This window comes from Lampris incognitus, chromosome 6 (assembly GCF_029633865.1).
Source record: "Lampris incognitus isolate fLamInc1 chromosome 6, fLamInc1.hap2, whole genome shotgun sequence".
NCBI lineage: Eukaryota > Metazoa > Chordata > Actinopteri > Lampriformes > Lampridae > Lampris > Lampris incognitus.
Genome location: NC_079216.1, coordinates 10,575,700 through 10,595,966, shown reverse-complemented (window position 1 = coordinate 10,595,966; position 20,267 = coordinate 10,575,700). Strand labels below are relative to the sequence as shown.

General features: G+C 45.7%; 1 protein-coding gene across 7 annotated transcripts in view; it reads left to right on the top strand.

Annotated features, from left to right (window-relative positions):
- LOC130113628 (suppressor of tumorigenicity 7 protein homolog) overlaps positions 1-20,267 on the top strand; it is a 78,275-nt gene that overhangs the window by 34,425 nt on the left and 23,583 nt on the right. For all 7 annotated transcript variants that reach the window (XM_056281184.1, XM_056281179.1, XM_056281182.1 and 4 more), the window contains 4 exons: positions 7,401-7,483; positions 12,594-12,753; positions 18,981-19,035; positions 20,064-20,179. In XM_056281184.1, coding sequence (XP_056137159.1) covers positions 7,406-7,483; positions 12,594-12,753; positions 18,981-19,035; positions 20,064-20,179 — 409 coding nt within the window. In that variant the 5' untranslated portion in view covers positions 7,401-7,405. The remainder of the gene's footprint in view (positions 1-7,400; positions 7,484-12,593; positions 12,754-18,980; positions 19,036-20,063; positions 20,180-20,267) is intronic.

Below are 20,267 nucleotides of genomic sequence, written 5' to 3'. Positions count from 1 at the left end.
AGTCTAACATAACACCCATCTCTGTACTTTTAGTACTTACGCTGGGTCAAGAGATAAACTTTGACATAATTTTTCTCGGTGTTGTCATGTTTAATGTACGGTGGGTCGGTGTGGGTCAGCTAAGAATATATGGAGTAGATGGTGTCAAAAGTAGGCTATAAGAATATTTCATGGACAAATGATAAAGTGGACTTGTGATTTGGCTTTGTTGTAAAAGGGTACAGATCTCTGCATGCATGAGCGCAGCAAAGTGTGCGAGTGTGTATGTGCGTACACGTGTGCATGTCTATGTGGGTGTCGGTTTTATCATTCCAATCAGGGTAGCAGTCAGCTGACCATCCCCTCCTCAGTAAAAGGTCACCTCTCCTGTTGTCATCATGACATTTAGACTTAGGGCTTGTCGCTTAGCATTTGACCATTTCACCACATTAGACGCTGAGGATGCTGTCTAACCTACCACTGGAATATCATGGATGGGAGTGGAACCAGCAAGTTTGACACTAGTCCTTGTACCTTGAGGGGGTCACCTCTTTGAATCTGCACCCATTGTGAAAATATGGGCCGGCAGTGTGATCGTGAAAACCTTCTCTACCCTTTATCACTACAGTTCAGGTTTGTGTTGATGGTCATCCAGAGCAGCTTACAATGAGTTGGCAGGCATGCGGTACAGTGTCCTGCTCAAGAGCTCTTCAGTATAGTCCTGTTTATATAGTCCTGTAGCTCAGTCGGTTAAGTGCCTGGTGTTATGGCAGGGTATATACCTCGAGCATGGCACCGATATTGCCGAAGGTTAGAGGTTAGAATCCCACTGGGGCCACCCATACATCACCGTATGTGATGTAGCCATTTCATGTAAAGCACTATAGAAATGCACTCATTTCATTTATGCAGGGATCAAACTTGTAGCATTTCAGTTTCGGGACAATCTTTATCCTGCTGCCCAGGTATCCTTGAGCATTCACCTTCCCATCTGCTCAGCTGCCAACAGTACATGAAAGTAGGCATTTTGCCCCAACAGCATTCAGGGGAATTTTATAGGTGTGAAGCAGCACGGTGAAAAAATAAAGGTCATAAGCGATTTCATTGTGTTTATCCCTATTTAAAGCACATTTAACACGAAAGAAAAAATTAAACCCGGATTTATAGCCACAAAAATATGTTCTTTTTCCTCCTCTGAATTGAGGGCCTTAGGATAGGGGGTGCAGTACATTGCACAGAATGTGATGTGAATGTAAAGCCCTCTGGGGCTAAATTGTGATTTAGGACTATACAACTGAATTTGACTTGCCTTGAATTGCTCTCCTCCAAGTGGTCAGATTGAACACACAATTGTAAAATGTCAATGGAATAACTTTAATTGTCCTTGCCTTTGGCAGTATAGAGACACAGCCAGTGTCCGGGTAGCGTAGCAGTCTATTCCGTGGCCTATCAACACGGGGATCGCCGGTTCGAGTCCCCGTGTTATCTCCGGCTTGGTTGGGCGTCTCTACAGACACAGTTGGCTGTGTCTGCGGGAGGGAAGCCGGATGTGGGTATGTGTCCTGGTCGTCGCACTAGCGCCTCCTCTGGTCAGTCAGGGCGCCTGTTTGGGGGGGGGGGTCCTCTCACGTGCTACATCCCCCTGGCGAAACTCCTCACTGTCAGGTGAAAAGAAGCGGCTGGTGACTCCACATGTATCGGAGGAGACGTGGTAGTCTGCAGCCCTCCCTGGATCAGCAGAGGGTGTGGAGCAGCGACCGTGATGGCTCGGAATAGTGGGGTAATTGGGGAGAAAAGGGGGGGGGGGTCCCCACAAAACAAAACAAAAAACCACAGTCAGCATTTTTAACATGGGCAATTACAATAGAGATAAGCTTTAAGTTACATTGATGACTGACTAACTGAGTTTCACAGTACATTCTGACACTTATAGCAACAAAAGGGCCTCAGGTTTAGTGGAAGGGGGCAGTACACACCATACAATGTACAGTAGATAATACATATTACTAGAGATCTGAAATATCACCCATCTGTTGGTATTTCAAGTCAAGTCAGATTTTATTTGTAAAGCTCTAAATCATAATTCAATCCCAGAGGGCTTTACAATCATATTACATCCTCCAAAAGATAAAAATAGAATACATGTATCCCCTAACTATATTAACCCTCCATTTGGATTAGGAAAACCGCCGCTGAAGGAAAAAAACAGAAGTAGGAGTGATCCCTCTCCCGGGATAGGTAGGCCTGCAGTAGATGACAAGTCAGCGCTGAATACCTACTAGTTTGATATTTGGCACTCAACATTGACCTGAAAAATAAGGATAATATTAATTTGCTGATAATTACAAATAATAAATATTTTCATATGTTTCTGCCCAACTAATCTGTTTAATTTGATTTTGTGTTTTTGTCTCCTTCGGTCATCACATGGTGTACCATGAATCTCTCTCTGGCACTGTAAATGAGAGACTGATGGCTTATTAGCGCCAGCAGTTTGGAGCAATTTCACGGCCTCCAAAAAAAAGAGTCTGCAAATCAGCGGTTTTATAACTTGTTCTGCTGGAATATCAAGAGGGGGTGCATACGTGTAATTTACCACCTGAAAACACAAACCCCCAACTCCGTCAGTGACCTCAGTCTTGAAAAATGAAAAGTAATTTTTGTGGATTAATGTTCTGTGAAAAGGACTGAATGTGCAACCAATTTTTCTTTCACCTTTGCATTTTGGTAATACACATTTCATTAAAAGGCATAAACCCATAGCAAAATGCATTGCATCTTCTCAATGTCATAAATGTTGGAAAATAAAACGTGGGGGGCGGGGTGTTTTTTTAGTATTGGACAATTTGTTTTATTTTATTGTTTGGTAACACATTAAGTGCATGTAATAAGTGTTAGTTAATGGGTAATAAGGACACTTTAAGTCCTTTTAAAATGCTCATTAACATTAATAGTTACATTGTGTCTTTGTGGATTTAGAGAAAGCATATGACAGGGTGCCGAGAGAGGAGGTGTGGTATTGTATGAGGAAGTCGGGAGTGGCAGAGAAGTATGTAAGAGTGGTGCAGGATATGTATGAGGGAAGTGTGTCGGTGGTGAGGTGTGCAGTAGGAATGATGGATGGGTTCAAGGTGGAGGTGGGATTACATCAAGGATCGGCTCTGAGCTCTTTCTTGTTTGTAATGGTGATGGACAGGTTGATGGACAAGATCAGGCAGGAGTTTCCATGGACTATGATGTTTGCGGATGACATTGTGATCTGTAGTGAGAGTAAGGTGCAGGTTGAGGAGAGCCTGGAGAGGTGGAGGTATGCACTGGAGAGAAGAGGAATGAAAGTCAGCAAGAACAAGACGAAATACCTATGCATGAATGAGAGGGGGGCGGACAGTGGAATGGCGAGGATGCAAGGAGCAGAGGTGACGAAGGTGGATGAGTTTAATTACTTGGGGTCAACTGTCCAAAGTAACAGGGAGTGCAGAAGAGAGGTGAAGAAGAGAGTGCAGGCAGGGTGGAGTGGGTGGAAAAGAGTGTCGGGGGTGATTTGCGACAGAAGGGTACCAGCAAGCGTTAAAGGGAAGGTTTACAAGATGGTACTGAGACCAGCTATGTTATAAGGTTTGGAGATGGTGGCACTGACGACAACGCAGGAGGCGGAGCTGGAGGTGGCAGAGTTGAAGATGCTAAAATTTTCGTTGGGAGTGATGAAGAAGGACAGGATTAGGAACGATTATATTAGAGGGACCGCTCAGGTTGGACGGTTTGGAGACAAAGCAAGAGAGGCAAGATTGAGATGGTTTGGACATGTGTGGAGGAGAGATGCTGAGTATATTGGGAGAAGGATGCTGAATATGGAGCTGCCAGGGAAGAGGAGAAGAGGAAGGCCAAAGAGGAAGTTGGCGTGACAGAGGAAGATGCAGAGGACAGGAAGCGATGGAAACCGATGATCTGCTGTGGCGACCCCTGAAGAAGAACAAGAAGCCACTTTATTTTGCCATGGTACAGGTTACAAATGTGTTCTCAGCATTTAACCCCCATGCTATTGTATAGTAGCAGTGGGCAGCTGCAGCACCCGGGGACCAACTCCAGTTCTTCTTTCCATTGCTTTGGTCAGGGACACAGGCAGGAGTATTAATCTAACATGCACGTCTTTTTGATGGTGGGAGGAAACCGGAGCACCCGGAGGAAACCCACGCAGACACGGGGAGAACATGCAAACCCCACACAGAAAGGACCTGGGGTTCGAACCCAGGACCTTCTTGCTGTGAGGCAACAGTGGTAACCACTGGGCCACCGTGCCACCCTAGTAGTAGTAGAATGTTAATAAGCATTTTATAAGGCCTTATAAGGGCCTTATTATGTATTAACTAACACTTATTATATGCACTTAATGTAAAACGTTACCTACTGTTTTATATCGGCATCTGCTAAAAAAAAAAAAATTCCTACATTTTATTTATTCATACATGTGACTCCCTTCACTGCAAAATGGACGTCAAAACCCTGCACAGCATTTAAAACAATAAAACAAACACAGTTTTTCTTTTTCTTTTATCTTGAAACCTGAAGTGAAAATCCATTGAATCAGACTCTTCTTCTGATATTTGGATATGATATAGTAACCACTGACACTTATGCATGGACTTATTTTTAGTACATGTCAAAGTTAGTTATGCAAAGTTGGGGCAACGTTGGTTAAGCAGAACTTGCTCCAGTGATAATTTCCTCCGATGGAAACACACATTACATCACATCATTACATCACAGTACATTGGAAAATATTTGTCAACAACCTTTTTTTTTTCCAGAGCAAAAATGAGACAATAACTGAATCAACATTTATTTTTGTCGACAGAGCCGGCCGTTGTTGTCTGAAAAACATTTTCCATCATACGTTTTCCTCAATGAACCGGTCACTGGGGAGCCTCGGGGAGTTTGCTCCCGGGTGTTCTGGTTGAATTACGGCGCTCCTATCCAGCCAACCAAAATATATCTCTCTCTCTCAGGTGCTCTCTATCTCTCGGCTTTAGTGAGAATTAAACTTCTGACTTTTTTGGACACAGAATGCCTTGGACAGTCTGTTCACTCGGCCACCCTGTCGTAGTGTATTATTTCAATAGCAGCTTTAGTAATCAACCTGTCAATACAGACTGGTAGAAACGGTCTCACAAAAGACAAGGGTGCTTTTCTATAAAGACCCCTTTCTCTTGAGAGGAGAGCTCTCACTCCACAGCAATGAATAGCTGCCGAGTTGTGTGTGTGTGTGTGTGTGTGTGTGTGTGTGTGTGTGTGTGTGTCCCTGCTGCCTGGTTAAGGGGAATAATCTCAATGGTGCCTCTTTACCAGTCTTTTCTCCATTTGGTTCCCAGCACTGGAACATGACCGAAGCCTTCTTTAGCACCATACACTGCCATCTTTTGCCTCCTTGTACTACATCTACCAGATATCTAGAAATTCTCAGGGGCTAGTTGACAAAACTAAAATGGCGAGGTGTCCAGGTTCGAATCCCTGTGTTACCGCCGGCTTGGTCGGGCGTCCCTACAGAAACAATTGGCCGTGTCTGTGGGTGGGGAGCCGGATGTGGGTATGTGTCCTGGTCGCTGCACTAGCGCCTCCTCTGGTCGGTCCAGGCAACTGTTCGGGGGGGAGGGGGAACTGGGGGGAATAGTGTGATCCTCCCACGCGCTACTTCCTTCCCCCTGGCGAAACTCCTCACTGTCAGGTGAAAAGAAGTGGCTGGCAACTCCACATGTATCAGAGGAGGCATGTGGTAGTCTGCAGCCCTCCCCTGATTGGCAGAGGGCGTGTAGCAACGATGGGGATGGCTCAGAAGAGTGGAGTAAATGGCCAGATACAATTGGGGAGGAAAAAAAAGAAACCACCTGCAGGACTTAACAGGTTTGCAGACTTTCAAGTCTTCTGGGACAGAGTTGAACCCCTGATGACGACTGGCTACCAGCTGCATCTACCAACCACAGCCAAGCTTTACCAGCATGTTGCTGGTGGCTGGTAGGGTCTTCACTTCTATACAATTCCTCTATAAATGTTCACTTCTATTCAACAAAAATTGTGATATTCAATACCATTTTGACAACACAGCAAAAAAAAATCTAAAAGATATAAAAACGGCTTTCATTAAACACTTTCTGTTGACCAAAGTAGGAAAAAAAGTTTCAATTGAAGTATAAAACCATGTAAAAAAAAAAAACAACTTTTTTCTATTTAACAAAATTTTTCTAAGAGCATGCTAGTTTATTGAGAGAAGGATATGAGAAATCTGTGTTTCTTTTTCTCCATCTTTTTTACGTTGTGTGTGCACGTGCACGTGCACTATGAGCTTCCTCTCCCCCTTTTCTCCCCAACTGTATCTGACCAATTACACCACTCTTCCCGGTTGTGGCCAACTGTGTCTGTAGGGACGCCCCACCAAGCCGGAGGTAACACGGGGATTCGAACCGGAGATCCCCGTGTTGGTAGGCAACGGAATAGACCGCCACGCCACCCAGACAGAGCTTCCTCTTTCTAAGTCATTTTGACCGAACGACTTTGATTCTCTTGCCTGGAAACTGCAGATTAGCGAGACCCGGCCGGCCAGTCCGAGTTTTGGGAAGTGGAAACCTGGGCACTAGATGAATCTAGCCTGCCAGGTAAAGGCTGGTATCGAATACGTAGCGCACTGGAGATTGGTATGGACAGAAAACCTCAGAACTGGCGCTTATCAAAAAATTGATATTTTTGCCAACCCTTGTGGCTGTCGTGTCAGATTTTCGACCCTGCTGGCGTCCTAGGATTTTATATTGGCGTTACTCTGAGCAACTCTGTAGGGACTCGGGGAACTGGCTATCAACCAGTCCACAGGACCTGACGAAACTAGACGTGGTGCTGTTCAGAGGTAGGGTCTGCATGAAAACTTGACTTTGATTTTACAAGACAGAGGTTTGTGCGAGAGTGTGTTCATTAACGCGCCTTTCTCCATTTGTATTGAATTGGGCCTGTGCGTGTAGACCTAACAGAAGGATCTGTCAGCCAGTGTTGCCAGTAGGCAAAGGTGTCAAGTTGATGTCCTTGTGCAGGGCCAGAGTTGGTCTTCAAGCTTCATGCTAATCCTGCCCCCCCCCCCCCCCAAGATGTTCCATTTAATGTCTAAGCAGCAAGGCTCTCTGGGAAATCCAAACACAGCAGACAATGTGTTTTCACACACAACGTCTCATGTCTCTGAAACACAAATGCCCCTTGAGTCCTTCTGAGGTTCGTCCCTTAGTGTACTCTGGAGGTAGCCTAGTTTCACAGTAGCATCCAGTGTTTGGTGCAGCCAGCCGTGTGTGTAGGAGCATCCTTGGGATTAGAAGATAACAGACCGGACATTTTGTGGGAAGCGCTAACCTTGCCGTGTGTTCTTCTTTCTCCCTGTGTCTTCTCCGCAGTAAGCATGTTTCTCAACACCCTGACGCCCAAGTTCTACGTTGCTCTGACGGGCACCTCCTCCCTCATATCAGGACTCATACTGGTAAGATCCTCCCTTCCACTGCGGTAGTCTTCAGTCTGGAGAGATATATTGAAAGTGATGCTGACCTTGATTCAGATGGGAATACCGATGCTTGACAGCCACTCTGATATAGATGCTTCTGCCCGGCTACTGATGCTGATGCTGATGATAATATTGATGTGGATAGTTTTGCTGATATTAGTGTTGATATCTTCTCATTGACTTTCCAATCACTTCTCTCCCTCATTATGTAGTCAGATGAATGCTGTCAGGGCAGTATGGCTGCCTCTTACCTTTTCAGGCCTTACGGTTGGTTATTAGTCATGTTGGAATCTAGAAAACAAAGCTTATCCTCATTGTTAGGTAGTTCTGCAAATGAGCAGCAGACAATGGACTAGAATGTTAATTTAAGTGACTCTGACGTGAATTTCTCAGAGAAAACAAATGTCTCTCATGCACCTGTTGGTATATTTATGCATCTAGGATGTTATTTGCTTGAATAATTAGTCCAAACATCTATGAATAAAATGTTGTGTGTGTGTGTGTGTTTGTGTGTGTATATATATCAACACAGATACAGGAAAAACCCTTTTAATGCATTGCAGTACAGGCCTGTTTCTTGCAGGCATGTACTGCAATATATATATATATATATATATATATATATATATATATGTTATCCAGTTAGTCAAGTAAATTCTTTATAAGACAGTACAAGCCTGTTTCATGCCATAAGCAATCATCAGCTGTCAATCACTGATGATTGCCATATATATGGGTGGTGCAGTGGTTAGCACACCACCAGCAAGAAGGTCCTGGGTTTGAGCCTCGGGGTTGTCCAACCTTAGGGGTCGTCCTCTGTGTGGAGTTTGCATGTGTGTGTGTGTGGGCGGGCGGACGGACGGGCGGGGTCTGTGATGGCCTGGCGGCCTGTCCAGAGTGTCTCCCCACCTGCCACCCAATGACTGCTGGGATAGGCTCCAGCAGTTTGAATAATGGATGGAGATATATATATATATATATATATATATATAAGGTTTCTTTCCAAAACTGTCAGTGATGTTGATAGAAGTGCTCAACTAATGAGGGGAAGAATATCAATACGGATGCAGGAAAAAACGTTTTGATACATAGCAGTACAAGCCTGTTTCACATGTGTCGCGCACTATAATAAATATATATCATCAGCGCCCCCCCACCCCGTTACTATATACAAGGCTGCTACTATATACAAGGAGTATACAGTAGCGTCGCGCACTATAATAAATATATATCATCAGCCCCCCCCACCCCGTTACTATATACAAGGCTGCTACTATATACAAGGAGTATACAGTAGCGTCGCGCACTATAATAAATATATATCATCAGCCCCCCCAACACACACACACACACACACCATTAGCAGCTGATGAGTTCGCGACACACAAAACAGGCTTGTACTGCTATGTATTAAAACTTTTTTTCCTGCATCTGTATTGATATATATATATATATATATATATATATATATATATATATATATATACATATATATACATATATATACATATATATATATATATATGGTCTATTGTAGTAGTGAGGTGTTGTGATTATACAGGCTACCAGACCATTCAGACTCCCAACATAGAGGGTGTCTGAAGCATTCAGAAGGGGGAGATGAGATGATTTGGTAGCCTCGTGCAGCTAGCCTAAATCTCGGCAGCTCGTTTTTTTTTTCACTAGGAGATATTAGCCTGGAAAGCATCCATTGAGAATTGATTGAATCCAGAAGCTGAAAGTTGGATCGATCAACGGACCACGAATGAAAACGACAACAATGGTGGTGCTGCTCACTGTTCATAATCATCTAAGCCCTCCTCATAGTTTGCTGATCGGTCCAACTTCCATCTGCCGAGGTCTTTTCTCAGTGTTTGCTTTCCAGACTGCTATCGTGTGGTGAAAAATGAGCTGCCAAGATTTAGGCTAGCTGTGTGAGGCTACTGAATTGGGGCTTTGTGCTTTGAACTAAGAGTAAAGCTGTCAAAAAAAAAGGCATCCATCTGTATGGATGTGATCCATTGTGCTATGGCTTAATAGTAGATTTTTACGATTCCAGTTGACAGTGACAGACTAATAGTTAGCCAAGTGGGTTTGTGACTAGAAGGATGCTAGTTTCACATCCCTGACTGGTAACCCCCCCCCCCCCCCAGCATACACACACACACACACACACACACACACACACACACACACACAAGGAATATGTTCTTAGCAACATGTGTATAAAAGTAAATGTCAAAATAAGAATAGGAGTAGAGATGTAACGTGGGCGTAACATAATGTGGGCGGCATGTTGGCCCAGTGGTTAGCACTGTTGCCTCACAGCAAAAAGGTCCTGGGTTCGAACCCCAGGCCATCCCAGGTCCTTTCTGTGTGGAGTTTGCATGTTCTCCCCGTGTCTGCGTGGGTTTCCTCCGGGTGCTCCGGTTTCCTCCCACCATCGAAAAGACATGCATGTTAGGGTTAATACTTCCTGCCTGTGCCCCTGAGCAAGGCAATGGAAAGAAGAACTGGAGTTGGTCCCCGGGTGCTGCAGCTGCCCACTGCTCCTATACAATAGCATGGGGGTTAAATGCTGAGAACACATTCATTGTAAGAATACAGTGACAAATAAAGTGGCTTTCAGAAATCACCCAAGTGGGGGAGTAATACAATGAAATTATTTGCGAGCACATTTCTCCTCAACCAGCAATTTATGTCTTTCAACTTGTTCACAGAGACAGCCAAGTGCGCAGCAGTGGTGGGTCTATATTCTAAAATAGCGCCTCTCTTAATTAACGAGCTCTCTTCCCTGCGGGCTATCGGCCAATTTGCGTAGGCTGCTTAGAAACTGTGATCAGTTTCTCACATGTTCCCTGGATAAATTGGGAGCCAATTGGTTGTCATGGGAGCAGTACTGGTAATTTCACAGATGGGACTAGATATATGTATATTCCAGTTCAGTTTGGCAATTTCAGCTGAAGAAGGGAGGGTCAGATAAGTGCCACTGAAAATGCGTTATACTCCAGTAGGAGAGGCCAACCCTGACACAGGTCTTGGTCAAATGGCAGATACACCTTTACACTTGACTAAGCAACACAACATGTGTGTGGGGGGTAGGTTATGAAATATTGAGTTTGAATTTGCTTCTTTTGCGTTGACAAGATACTGATATTTTTATTAAAAATTATTATGAATTCTGGGCGTCCGGGTACCTACCAACACAGGGATTGCCGGTTCGAATCCCCGTGTTGCCTCCGGATTGGTCGGGCGTCCCTACAGACACAGTTGGCCGTGTCTGCAGGTGGGAAGGCAGATGTGAGTATGTGTCCTGGTCGCTGCAGTAGCGCCTCCTTTGGTCAGTCAGGGCGCCTGTTCAGGGGGGAGGCAAACTGGGGGGAATAGCGTGATCCTCCCACGTGGTACGTCCCCCTGGTGAAACTCCTCACTGTCAGGTGAAAAGAAGCGGCTGGCGACTCCACATGTATCGGAGGAGGCATGTGGTAGTCTGCAGTCCTCCCCGGATCGGCAGAGGGGGGTGGAGCAGTGACTGGGACGGCTTGGAAGAGTGGGGTAATTAGCCGGATACAATTGGGGAGAAAATCCACAAAAAAAATAATAAATATATATATTATGATTTTTTTTTACCATTAATTAAGCTAGATGGTCTTGACTGAGAGCCATTCTGTTTTCTAACATTGCTTCACATGCACACAGTCACTCACACCTGCAAACTGCATAGTACAACTACAGTCTTCTGATATGGGACACTTTGCTTTAGTGTGTGTGTGTGTGTGTGCGTGCACATGTATGCGTGGTTGTTCAAGGGTGTCTTGGCAGTGGACAAGTGTTTTTCCCTCTCGCTGCCCATGCGGGCTTTGGTATTGCTGACCAATTAGAGCTGCGGCTGGTTATAATACCAAGACCTTTCAAAAGTTGTAGAATGTTCTTACCGTCACAGCCGTTGTCAAGTTTCCAGCTTTTTCACAGGCGTCCCAAAATTCGTCTCTGAACTTAATTAAAGTCGGTCTTCGCTCTGCATGCAAAATGTTAGCTGTTGTTGGCAGTGACAGCACAATTGGAGTCTTGCTGTCCTGCCTGGACTTTTGGCAGGTAACACCCAACAACCATGATTCAGGGGGATTTTTTGACTATAGAAATCGGAGATGCTGGTGAAATGGTGACAGTGATTTGAAACTTGGTCTTTTGCAGGTAATATGCCTAAATACACATGTTGGTAAAGAAGTGCAAGTGGTTGGGCGTCCAGGTGGCGTAGCGGTCTATTCCGTTGCCTACCAACACGGGGCTCGGCGGTTCGAATCCCCTTGTTACCTCCGGCTTGGTCGGGCATCCCTACAGACACAATCGGCCGTATCTGTGGGTGGGAAGCCAGATGTGGGTATGTGTCCTGATCGCTGCACTAGCACCTCCTCTGGTTGGTCGGGGCGTCTGTTCGGGGGGCAGGACTGGGGGGGAATAGCGTGATCCTCCCACGCGCAACATCCCCCTGGCGAAACTCCTCACTGTCAGGTGACAAGAAGCGGCTGGCGACTCCACGTGTATCGGAGGAGGCATGTGGTAGTCTGCAGCCCTCCCTGGATCGACAGAGGGGGTGAGGCAGCAACCAGGACAGCTTGGAAGAGTGGGGTAATTGGCCGGGTACAATTGGGGAGAAAAATCCAAAAAATAAAAAAAAGAAGTGCAAGTAGTGGATGTTGAGGGGTAACAGCTACTGTGGCGTATGGACAATATATAGGCATCTTGCCCTATTCATAATTACTAGTTATAAGTGACAGCTGATGGCTATGAAGAAGCAGTATATAAAACACAAACGCACAAAACATACCAGCATTTGTATTCACTATTAAAAATGACAGAAAAAAAAAATCTAAGGACATTCAGATTAACTAATACCACTTTCCTCAGTCAGTCTCCTCTGTTTACCCGTGTCTGCTCTCCGTCTGTTCGGGAACAGACTGTTTACCTTTCTCTGTACTCTTTCAGTATTCACTTCAGTATGATTCACTGGCATGATTGTTAGGGACATTTATACTCACGTGCCTGAACGTAATGTGCTTTCTCTCCCTCCTCCCTCTTTTCTTCTCAGATTTTTGAGTGGTGGTACTTCAGGAAGTATGGCACGTCTTTCATCGAACAGGTGTCTGTGAGCCACCTTCGCCCCCTGCTGGGCGGAGTGGACAGCAGCTCCCCCAGTAACTCCAACGCCAGTAACGGAGACGCCGACTCCAGTCGACAAAGCGTGTCCGGTAAGAGCAGTGTGGAGCGACCCTAACCTCAGAAGAACCAGCGCCATGCTCCCCTTATTGTGCCATGTAGGGAACATAACCCCTGACATTCACAGGGTTAGTGCTGTGTTGTGGCCGTCGGACGGCACAGGGAATGGAACCCTCAGCCTTTGCAGTTTTAGTGCCATTCATTCATTCATTCATTCATTCATTCATCATCCAAACCGCTTATCCTTACTCAGGGTCGCGGGGATGCTGGAGCCTATCCCAGCAGTCACTGGGTGGCCTGCGGGGAGACACCCTGGACAGGCTGCCAGTCCATCACAGGGCCGACACACACACACACCCACATTCACTCCTAGGGACAATTTAGTACGGCCGATTCACCTGACCTACATGTCTTTTGGACTGTGAGAGGAAACCGGAGCCCCCGGAGGAAACCCACGCAGTTTTAGTGCCATACTTTACCTATTAAACCCTTCAGAGGACTGAAGCCGGAGCACTAGCAGTGGTAATTCTGTGCTCTCCGTATTGAGACACTCAGAGAGAGCAATGAAGTTATGATGTGCATTTACACTGATTTCCTTGTTAGAGTATACACGTGAAATTAAAAACGAATACTCGGTACCTTAAACTGATGCACTGATGCATATGTGTGTGTGTGTGTGTGTGTGTGTATATGTGTATATATATATATATATATATATATATATATATATATATATATATATATATATTTATATATATAAAGGCCAATTTATGCCAATTGGCTATAGCTATATAGCCAATTTGCGTGCATATATATATGCAAATTGACTAAACTCCCCCACAGATCATTTTTACCATTTTAGTAAATGCTGATGGTTAAGGTTTCTCATTTAATGAATCCGCAACATAAATATGTGCAAAGGAAATTAATTTATTACCTATTAGCTGGGTAATTAATCTGCACCACCCTAGTGGGCTCACAGCGGCGCGGACAGTGCTAGCAAACGACGAAATGCCAGACTGCTTTTTGTCGTCTTGTGTTTTGTCCTTTTGCTCGTATGATTAATAATGAAACAGATGGGCTTGTGATAGTTAATTTCGATAACTGAATGGTCGGTCCCTCTATTTGCTTGAAATGTCTCCTCACATCAGTCCGCTGGGCAGCTGCAGTTGTTTAACATGCCGGGATTGTAACTATTAATAGTCCAATCAAAATGAATTTAACATATGTATTCAACTATGGTATACAAATGCGACAGGCATGGGTGCAAGTCCATGGATACTGGGACGGCATCCGGAGCTTCACCGGTGCCCCCGTCCATAGGGCTAGTGGTTGTGTCAGGAAGGGCATCCGACGTTACATTTTACCAGATCAGTATGCAGATTGACCAGACCGTACCGGATCGGTCGAGGCCCGAGTTAACAACGGCTGCCGTTGGTGCTGTACCCTCACAGGGTACCGATGGAAACTATCAAATCCGCTATGGTGACCCCTGAGAAACAGGGAACAAGCCGAAATAACAAGATTTAACTATGGTATACAGAAATAGTGTTTTATTGGTATTATATAGCTACAGCTATTAGTTTGTATTTGCTGACATTTTAATAATTTCATTAATCACTCTCTTAATTTATTTATGTGTGAGTACACCAACTATTGAGTACTTAAGTCCATCTCCACCCTTAACCCCAGCAGTGTCCAAGCCTATTTAGCGCCACAGTACCAATAGTTAAGCTTGGTAACCCAAATACTTCTGTCTTGATGCATGCTCAATAATCCAGTTCATCTGTCGTCATCTCAGGGTCCTGACGCACTGACTGTCGGCCAATGTCAGGCCGTCAGTGAGCATCTGTGACCCTAGTTTTTGCAGTGTGTCTCACACCGTCGACACAAGTCGGACCCCTGTTGGCAGCTTTTCGGCCAATTCAGCGTGTTGAATCGGCGGAGCCCGTCGGTGAGAGAGATCACTCTGATTGGCTGTTCAGCTTAGCAGATCAGTGCTAAGCTAGTGAATCAGGGTCGTCGGCTGTAGTCTTTGCGGTGTGCTCAGGTGCTACTTTTTGGCCCAGAAGGCAGGTGACGTGAGGCAGCGCAACAGTCGGCCTTCGTCGCCGTTAGTCGGGTTTTGGTGCGTCCGGGCCCTTAACATTGCTGTGATTGCAACTGCTCCCCAATCCTCTGTGAATAGTACCCATGGCAATCGAAACTCTAGTTAATGGTCACATCCATATTTGCCTATGAAACTGGCCATTGGTTTCGGTCATTAAGCACTGTATTGTTTATAAGGGTGGGGACACCTGCAGTCAGTTGCGACTGAAGAGGTCACTTAGATGGGTGATGAACGTATCCGTCAATAAACGTTGTGCCCAGATGAACCGATTCAACCTTCTTTGGTAGTTTATTGTATTGATCTGTTATACCAGGTCTAAGAACTCTGAGTTGATGGTTGAAATACCAGGCCGACTAGAAAAGCAGCAGTACCGTGGGGGTCGAGAGGATTAGTTGTAGGCTGTTCAAGACGACGTTGTAGAAATGACTCCGCTGTCATTCGGAGGGAGCTGCACCCCGCTGCTTCTCGGCTTCCACCCTTGGACCTTGATCACACTTAATCCTTGGACTGTGCTTTTACTCTCTGATGAAAGCTCATCCATTTTAAATGAGCCAGTCCGGTACGTCGAAGGTTGAGCCCGTCTCCGGCGCACAGCGTTACCAGTCAGACGCGGCATGCCTGGGATTTGCTCTGCCCTCGCATGACGTTTCACAAAAGCCAAGTGTTGTCTTACCTCGGTTTTCTACTGTAAGTCACTGTCACCTTCTTATGTTGAGAACAGTACAGCAGTGTGGCAACCCCCGAAATGAAGACTGTAATTCATAACTGTGCTTCATCAGTTTCATCTCGGTTTGATAGAGATGTTGGAAACCCCCCCCCCCTCACACACACACACACACACACAGCAGGTCAGTGTAAAGCGTTAGGCTGCTCCGTGTGCCTGTTGTGTGTTTTTTACAGTGAATTAAATTGGATTAAGTTTGCCATCTTAAATCAACACAACAGGATTTGGAGAAGTAAAGCCTATCCTTAGTATTTATGATTATTTGTTTTGTTTTCTGTAGTAATCCTTATTTACTTGCTAATAATCCTTGCAGGGTAAATGTCTTCATGGTAACTACAGAGTGTGTGTTTTTTTTAAATATGTAGTCAAAGAACAGATGCAAGTTAACACATTCCAATAACCCTTGACTGATTACGCATGTCTGTACTAACAGCGAAGCCAGAAAGAACGGAAAATGTTTTTGTGTTAATCACGAGTGGTGAGAGAGCAAGAGAAAGAGAGAGGGAGAGAGAGTTGGACAAAGAAAGAGAAACATTATGAAACAGTCGCCGAGAGAGAGGATTTTCAGTTTGCTTTGGAGTAAAGAAATGGCAAATGCAATTGGAGGTGGTGTCGGAAAAATTAAACGCTTGCGTCGATACACAGAGGCAGGATTTATGGAAAATGCATTGATTAAATGTTTGAAAATTTGCATCCAAAATCATTAGTTGCTGTTTGACAGTTCATGGGCTAACAACTCGGGACTAGATTAGAAACACTTGATTCTCTTCGTCTCGTTGTCTGTGGGTATTCAGCCTCATGTTGTGCAGCTGCTGGAGAACAACTGCTTAACCTCGCTTCCAAAAACACGTTCCCCACATTCCTGCAAGGGTTCTCTGGCACCCACACTCCTGTGTCTGGGGCAAGGTGGGCAAAGTTTTAACCGTCATGCCTAGCAGCCTAGCAAGTAACCGTGGTGAACTTTGCACTGAACTTGTTCGTCTCAGTTGAACCGATGGGTAGACCAACACACAGAGGCACAGAGCCGTCTCATGGTGAACTTGTGCAACATTGCCGTTAATTTGCTGCAGCGATCGTCGTCGGGCTGTAATGCGATGATAGTCAGGGGGCTTCGCGAGGATATCAGAGGGTCTCCAGCAAAATTAGAAATGGCTTTATTACAATATTTCCCTGACTAGATGCAGACACATTGAAAGAATGTGAGGACTTTTTTTTGGTCACTGGTCTCAGCAGTGACCCCTAACCCTAACCCAGTAACCCTAACCTTTCCTTATTACTTGCAGTAAAACAGTACAAACAGGCGAGGAGTTTTACTCTAATATATATCTAACAACACAAGTTCTCCTCAGGCGAGATTCATTCAGACAGATCTTTTTAAATGAGGCGTCATAGTCTGATGCAAGGAAATATTGTTGGGTGTTCTTCTTCAGGGACGTTGCTGCCATCCCATTTTGGGTAGCACTTTGCTTGAAGACAGTGGAGCGACAGATAAAACAAAACTTGAGCTTCACTCACCTGTAATTTGTCTACTGTGGGCGTCTGGGTAGTGTGGCGATGTATTCCTTTTCCTACCAACACGGGGATCGCCGGTTCGAATCCCCGTGTTACCTCCGGCTTAGTCGGGCATCCCTACAGCACAATTGGCCGCGTCTGCGGGTGGGAAGCCGGATGTGGGTGTGTGTCCTGGTCGCTGCACTAGCGCCTCTTCTGGTCAGTCGGGGCACCTGTTCGGGGGGAATAGCGTGATCCTCCCACGTGCTATGTCCCCCTGGTGAAACTCCTCACTGTCGGGTGAAAAGGAGCGGCTGGATATAATTGGCCGGATACAACTGGGGAGAAAACGGAGGAGAAATCCAAATAAATAAATGGTCCACTGTGTCCTCTAAAGTAGGACTCGGGTGCTGGTGTAAAGGATGTGTTTGAAAGATTAGGAGCGCTGTGTTGCCCTTTGCTCACACCAAAAGATACATTGGCGACAAAAGCAGCCGGCAGTGATTCATTTTTAATGAGAACTGGCAACGAGGCTGTAGACTGTGAACTTTATGCAAAATAGCCATGACCCACTGAAGCCTCGATCAATTGCAAATAGGATATCTTTCTGCTGTACCATCTCTGCTATATAAACTAGATGGGCTTCAGGGCACAATTAAGAAGCAAACAGCTACAGCAGCCAGAGCGACCGCTGGCACCCGTGACCCATGCTGTGAACACGGGCTTATACAGTATAGGAGATTCTGTAGGATTTAAATAAACACAGGGACAATCCACCAAAAAGCCACAAAAATCCCTGCAAACCGCTTCAGCCGACAAATATTTCACAATCTGCAAATGAATACCATATGCCATTTGTTTGTTCGTAAAGCTGACATGAAGTTTATAGGAGACGTTTGTGCACAATGTTAGAGCAAAATTCGGGGGGCCTAGAAGGATGTGTTGTGTTCACATTTTTGGATCTGAGGGTGTTTATTTGTAGATTCGTCAACGCAGCATTCTCATCGGTGCTAAGAGCACAATATGTTCTGGTTGAATTTTTTGTCTTTTAGTTAAAACAATAATACACACGGCATCCGGGTAGCGTGGCGGTCTATTCCGTTGCCTATCAACACGGGGCTCGCTGGTTCGAATCCCCGCGTTACCTCCGGCTTGGTCGGGCGTCCCTACAGACACAATTGGCCGTGTCTGCGGGTGGGAAGCCGGATGCGGGTATGTGTCCTGGTCGCTGCACTAGCGCCTCCTCTGGTCGGTCGGGGCATCTGTTCGGGGGGGAGGGGGGAGCTGGAGGGAATAGCGTGATCCTCCCACGCCCTGCGTCCCCCTGGTGAAACTCCTCACTGTCAGGTGAAAAGGAGCGGCTGGCGACTCCACATGTATGGGAGGAGGCATGTGGTAGTCTGCAGCCCTCCCCGGGTCAGCAGAGGGGGTGGAGCAGCGACCGGGACGGCTCAGAAGAGTGGGGTAATTGGTTGGATACAATTGGGGAGAAAAAGGGGGGGAAAACAACACACTTCAAATTTACTTCAAATTGTCTTTTAGCAAAAACCACAGCCCGCCCTTCCCACATCGCCACCGTCCTTTATTTGGTGTGCTCGTTTAAGATCGGAGCGCTGCTAGCTTGGGCGATGCTCCTGTTATAGTACTTTGAGGAGGCGATTAGCAGAACATGAGCTCCCGTCCGCCTGGTTTTGGATGAGGAGATGTGTTGAGCCCTTTTTCCTTTGCATCTGTGTTCTTCAAGGGGCGATGTGTCGGTGAGACGGGTATCAGAGAGACTGATGGGATGCAGGCGTCGGCCCTTTGAAGAGCACTGAGAAGGCTCAGTGTCTACTTTAACCTTCATACTCATCACCACTGTTTCTCTCTCTCTCCCTCTCTCACTGTCTGTCCACATCTCTCTATCCAACTTTCTCTCTGTTTTCCTCCCGCAGAATGTAAAGTATGGCGAAATCCGCTGAATTTATTTCGTGGAGCTGAGTATAATCGGTAAGTGATGGTGGCTGATCTGCTGGGGTTTATAAAACTACCCCCCCTCTTTCTCTCTGTCCTCAACTCTTTCTTCTGTCCCACTCTCGCTCTTTCTACCTGTCTTTTGTTACGTCCTGACTTTCTTCTCTGATCTACAATTTCTTTTTTTTTTTCTTCCCAATGAGCTGCTCTTACTCTTGTTCTTTCTTCGATCCGAGTCTGATGATTCGCTCTTCTGTCTGGTTCAGGTTGGCTTAGTGGCAGGACTGCTGGAGGACCAGTGTTGGCTTAACAATAACCAACTGCGATAAACATTTAAGAAATAGTGAAAAATAGATGAAAATATTCATCAAATATCGACCTAGTGAATGTTGATATAGTAAAACTATCTTCCCTTCTGTTTTGGCTCCTCCCTATCCTTTCCCTGCCCTGTTTTGTGCTGATTTGTACTCAATCCTTTCTCTCCCTTGTCTCATTCTTCCTTATCCTTCCCCCTCCTCTCATCCTTGCCCCTTTCTAACCCCCCCCCTTTATATTCTCTTTCTCCGATCAAGCCTCGCCCCATCTCCCATTTCAGTCCTTCTCTTTTTCCAATTGAATTGTCTCTCTGTCCCTCCCACCCCCCACCCCAGTCCTGGGGTCTGTTGTGGTTCAGCTCCCATCAGCCCCCAACCACCACCACAACCACCATCCATTCCTCTCACATCAGCAGTTCATTTCACTTCAGTTGCTGCTTAGTCCAGCTCAGTACAGATAATTGTTTTTTTTAACACAGTCCGTTCTAGTTTCATTAGATTTCCAGTTCAGTAAAGAGCAGTTCAGTTTTTGGCAGTCTAGCCCAAGTTCTTCCCCCTTTAATCAAAGGCTCGGTAGATTATTTTTCAGGCCAGATTGGTTCAGTCTGGTTTGGTCAAGTCCAGATGAGCTCAGTACACTCCCAGTTCACCAGACAATCTTTGCGCATCTGTGTGTGTGTGTGTGTGTGTGTGTGTATGTATGGTGTTGTGTCCCTCCCTGTTGTGATGATGATGGTGTATGGTGTCCAGGTATACATGGGTGACAGGTCGAGAACCGCTGACCTACTACGACATGAACCTCTCAGCACAAGACCACCAGACCTTCTTCACTTGCGACTCAGACCATCTCAGACCTGCAGACGCTAGTAGGAACACACACACACACACACACACACACACACACACACACACACACACACACACACACACACACACATATACACACATAGACAA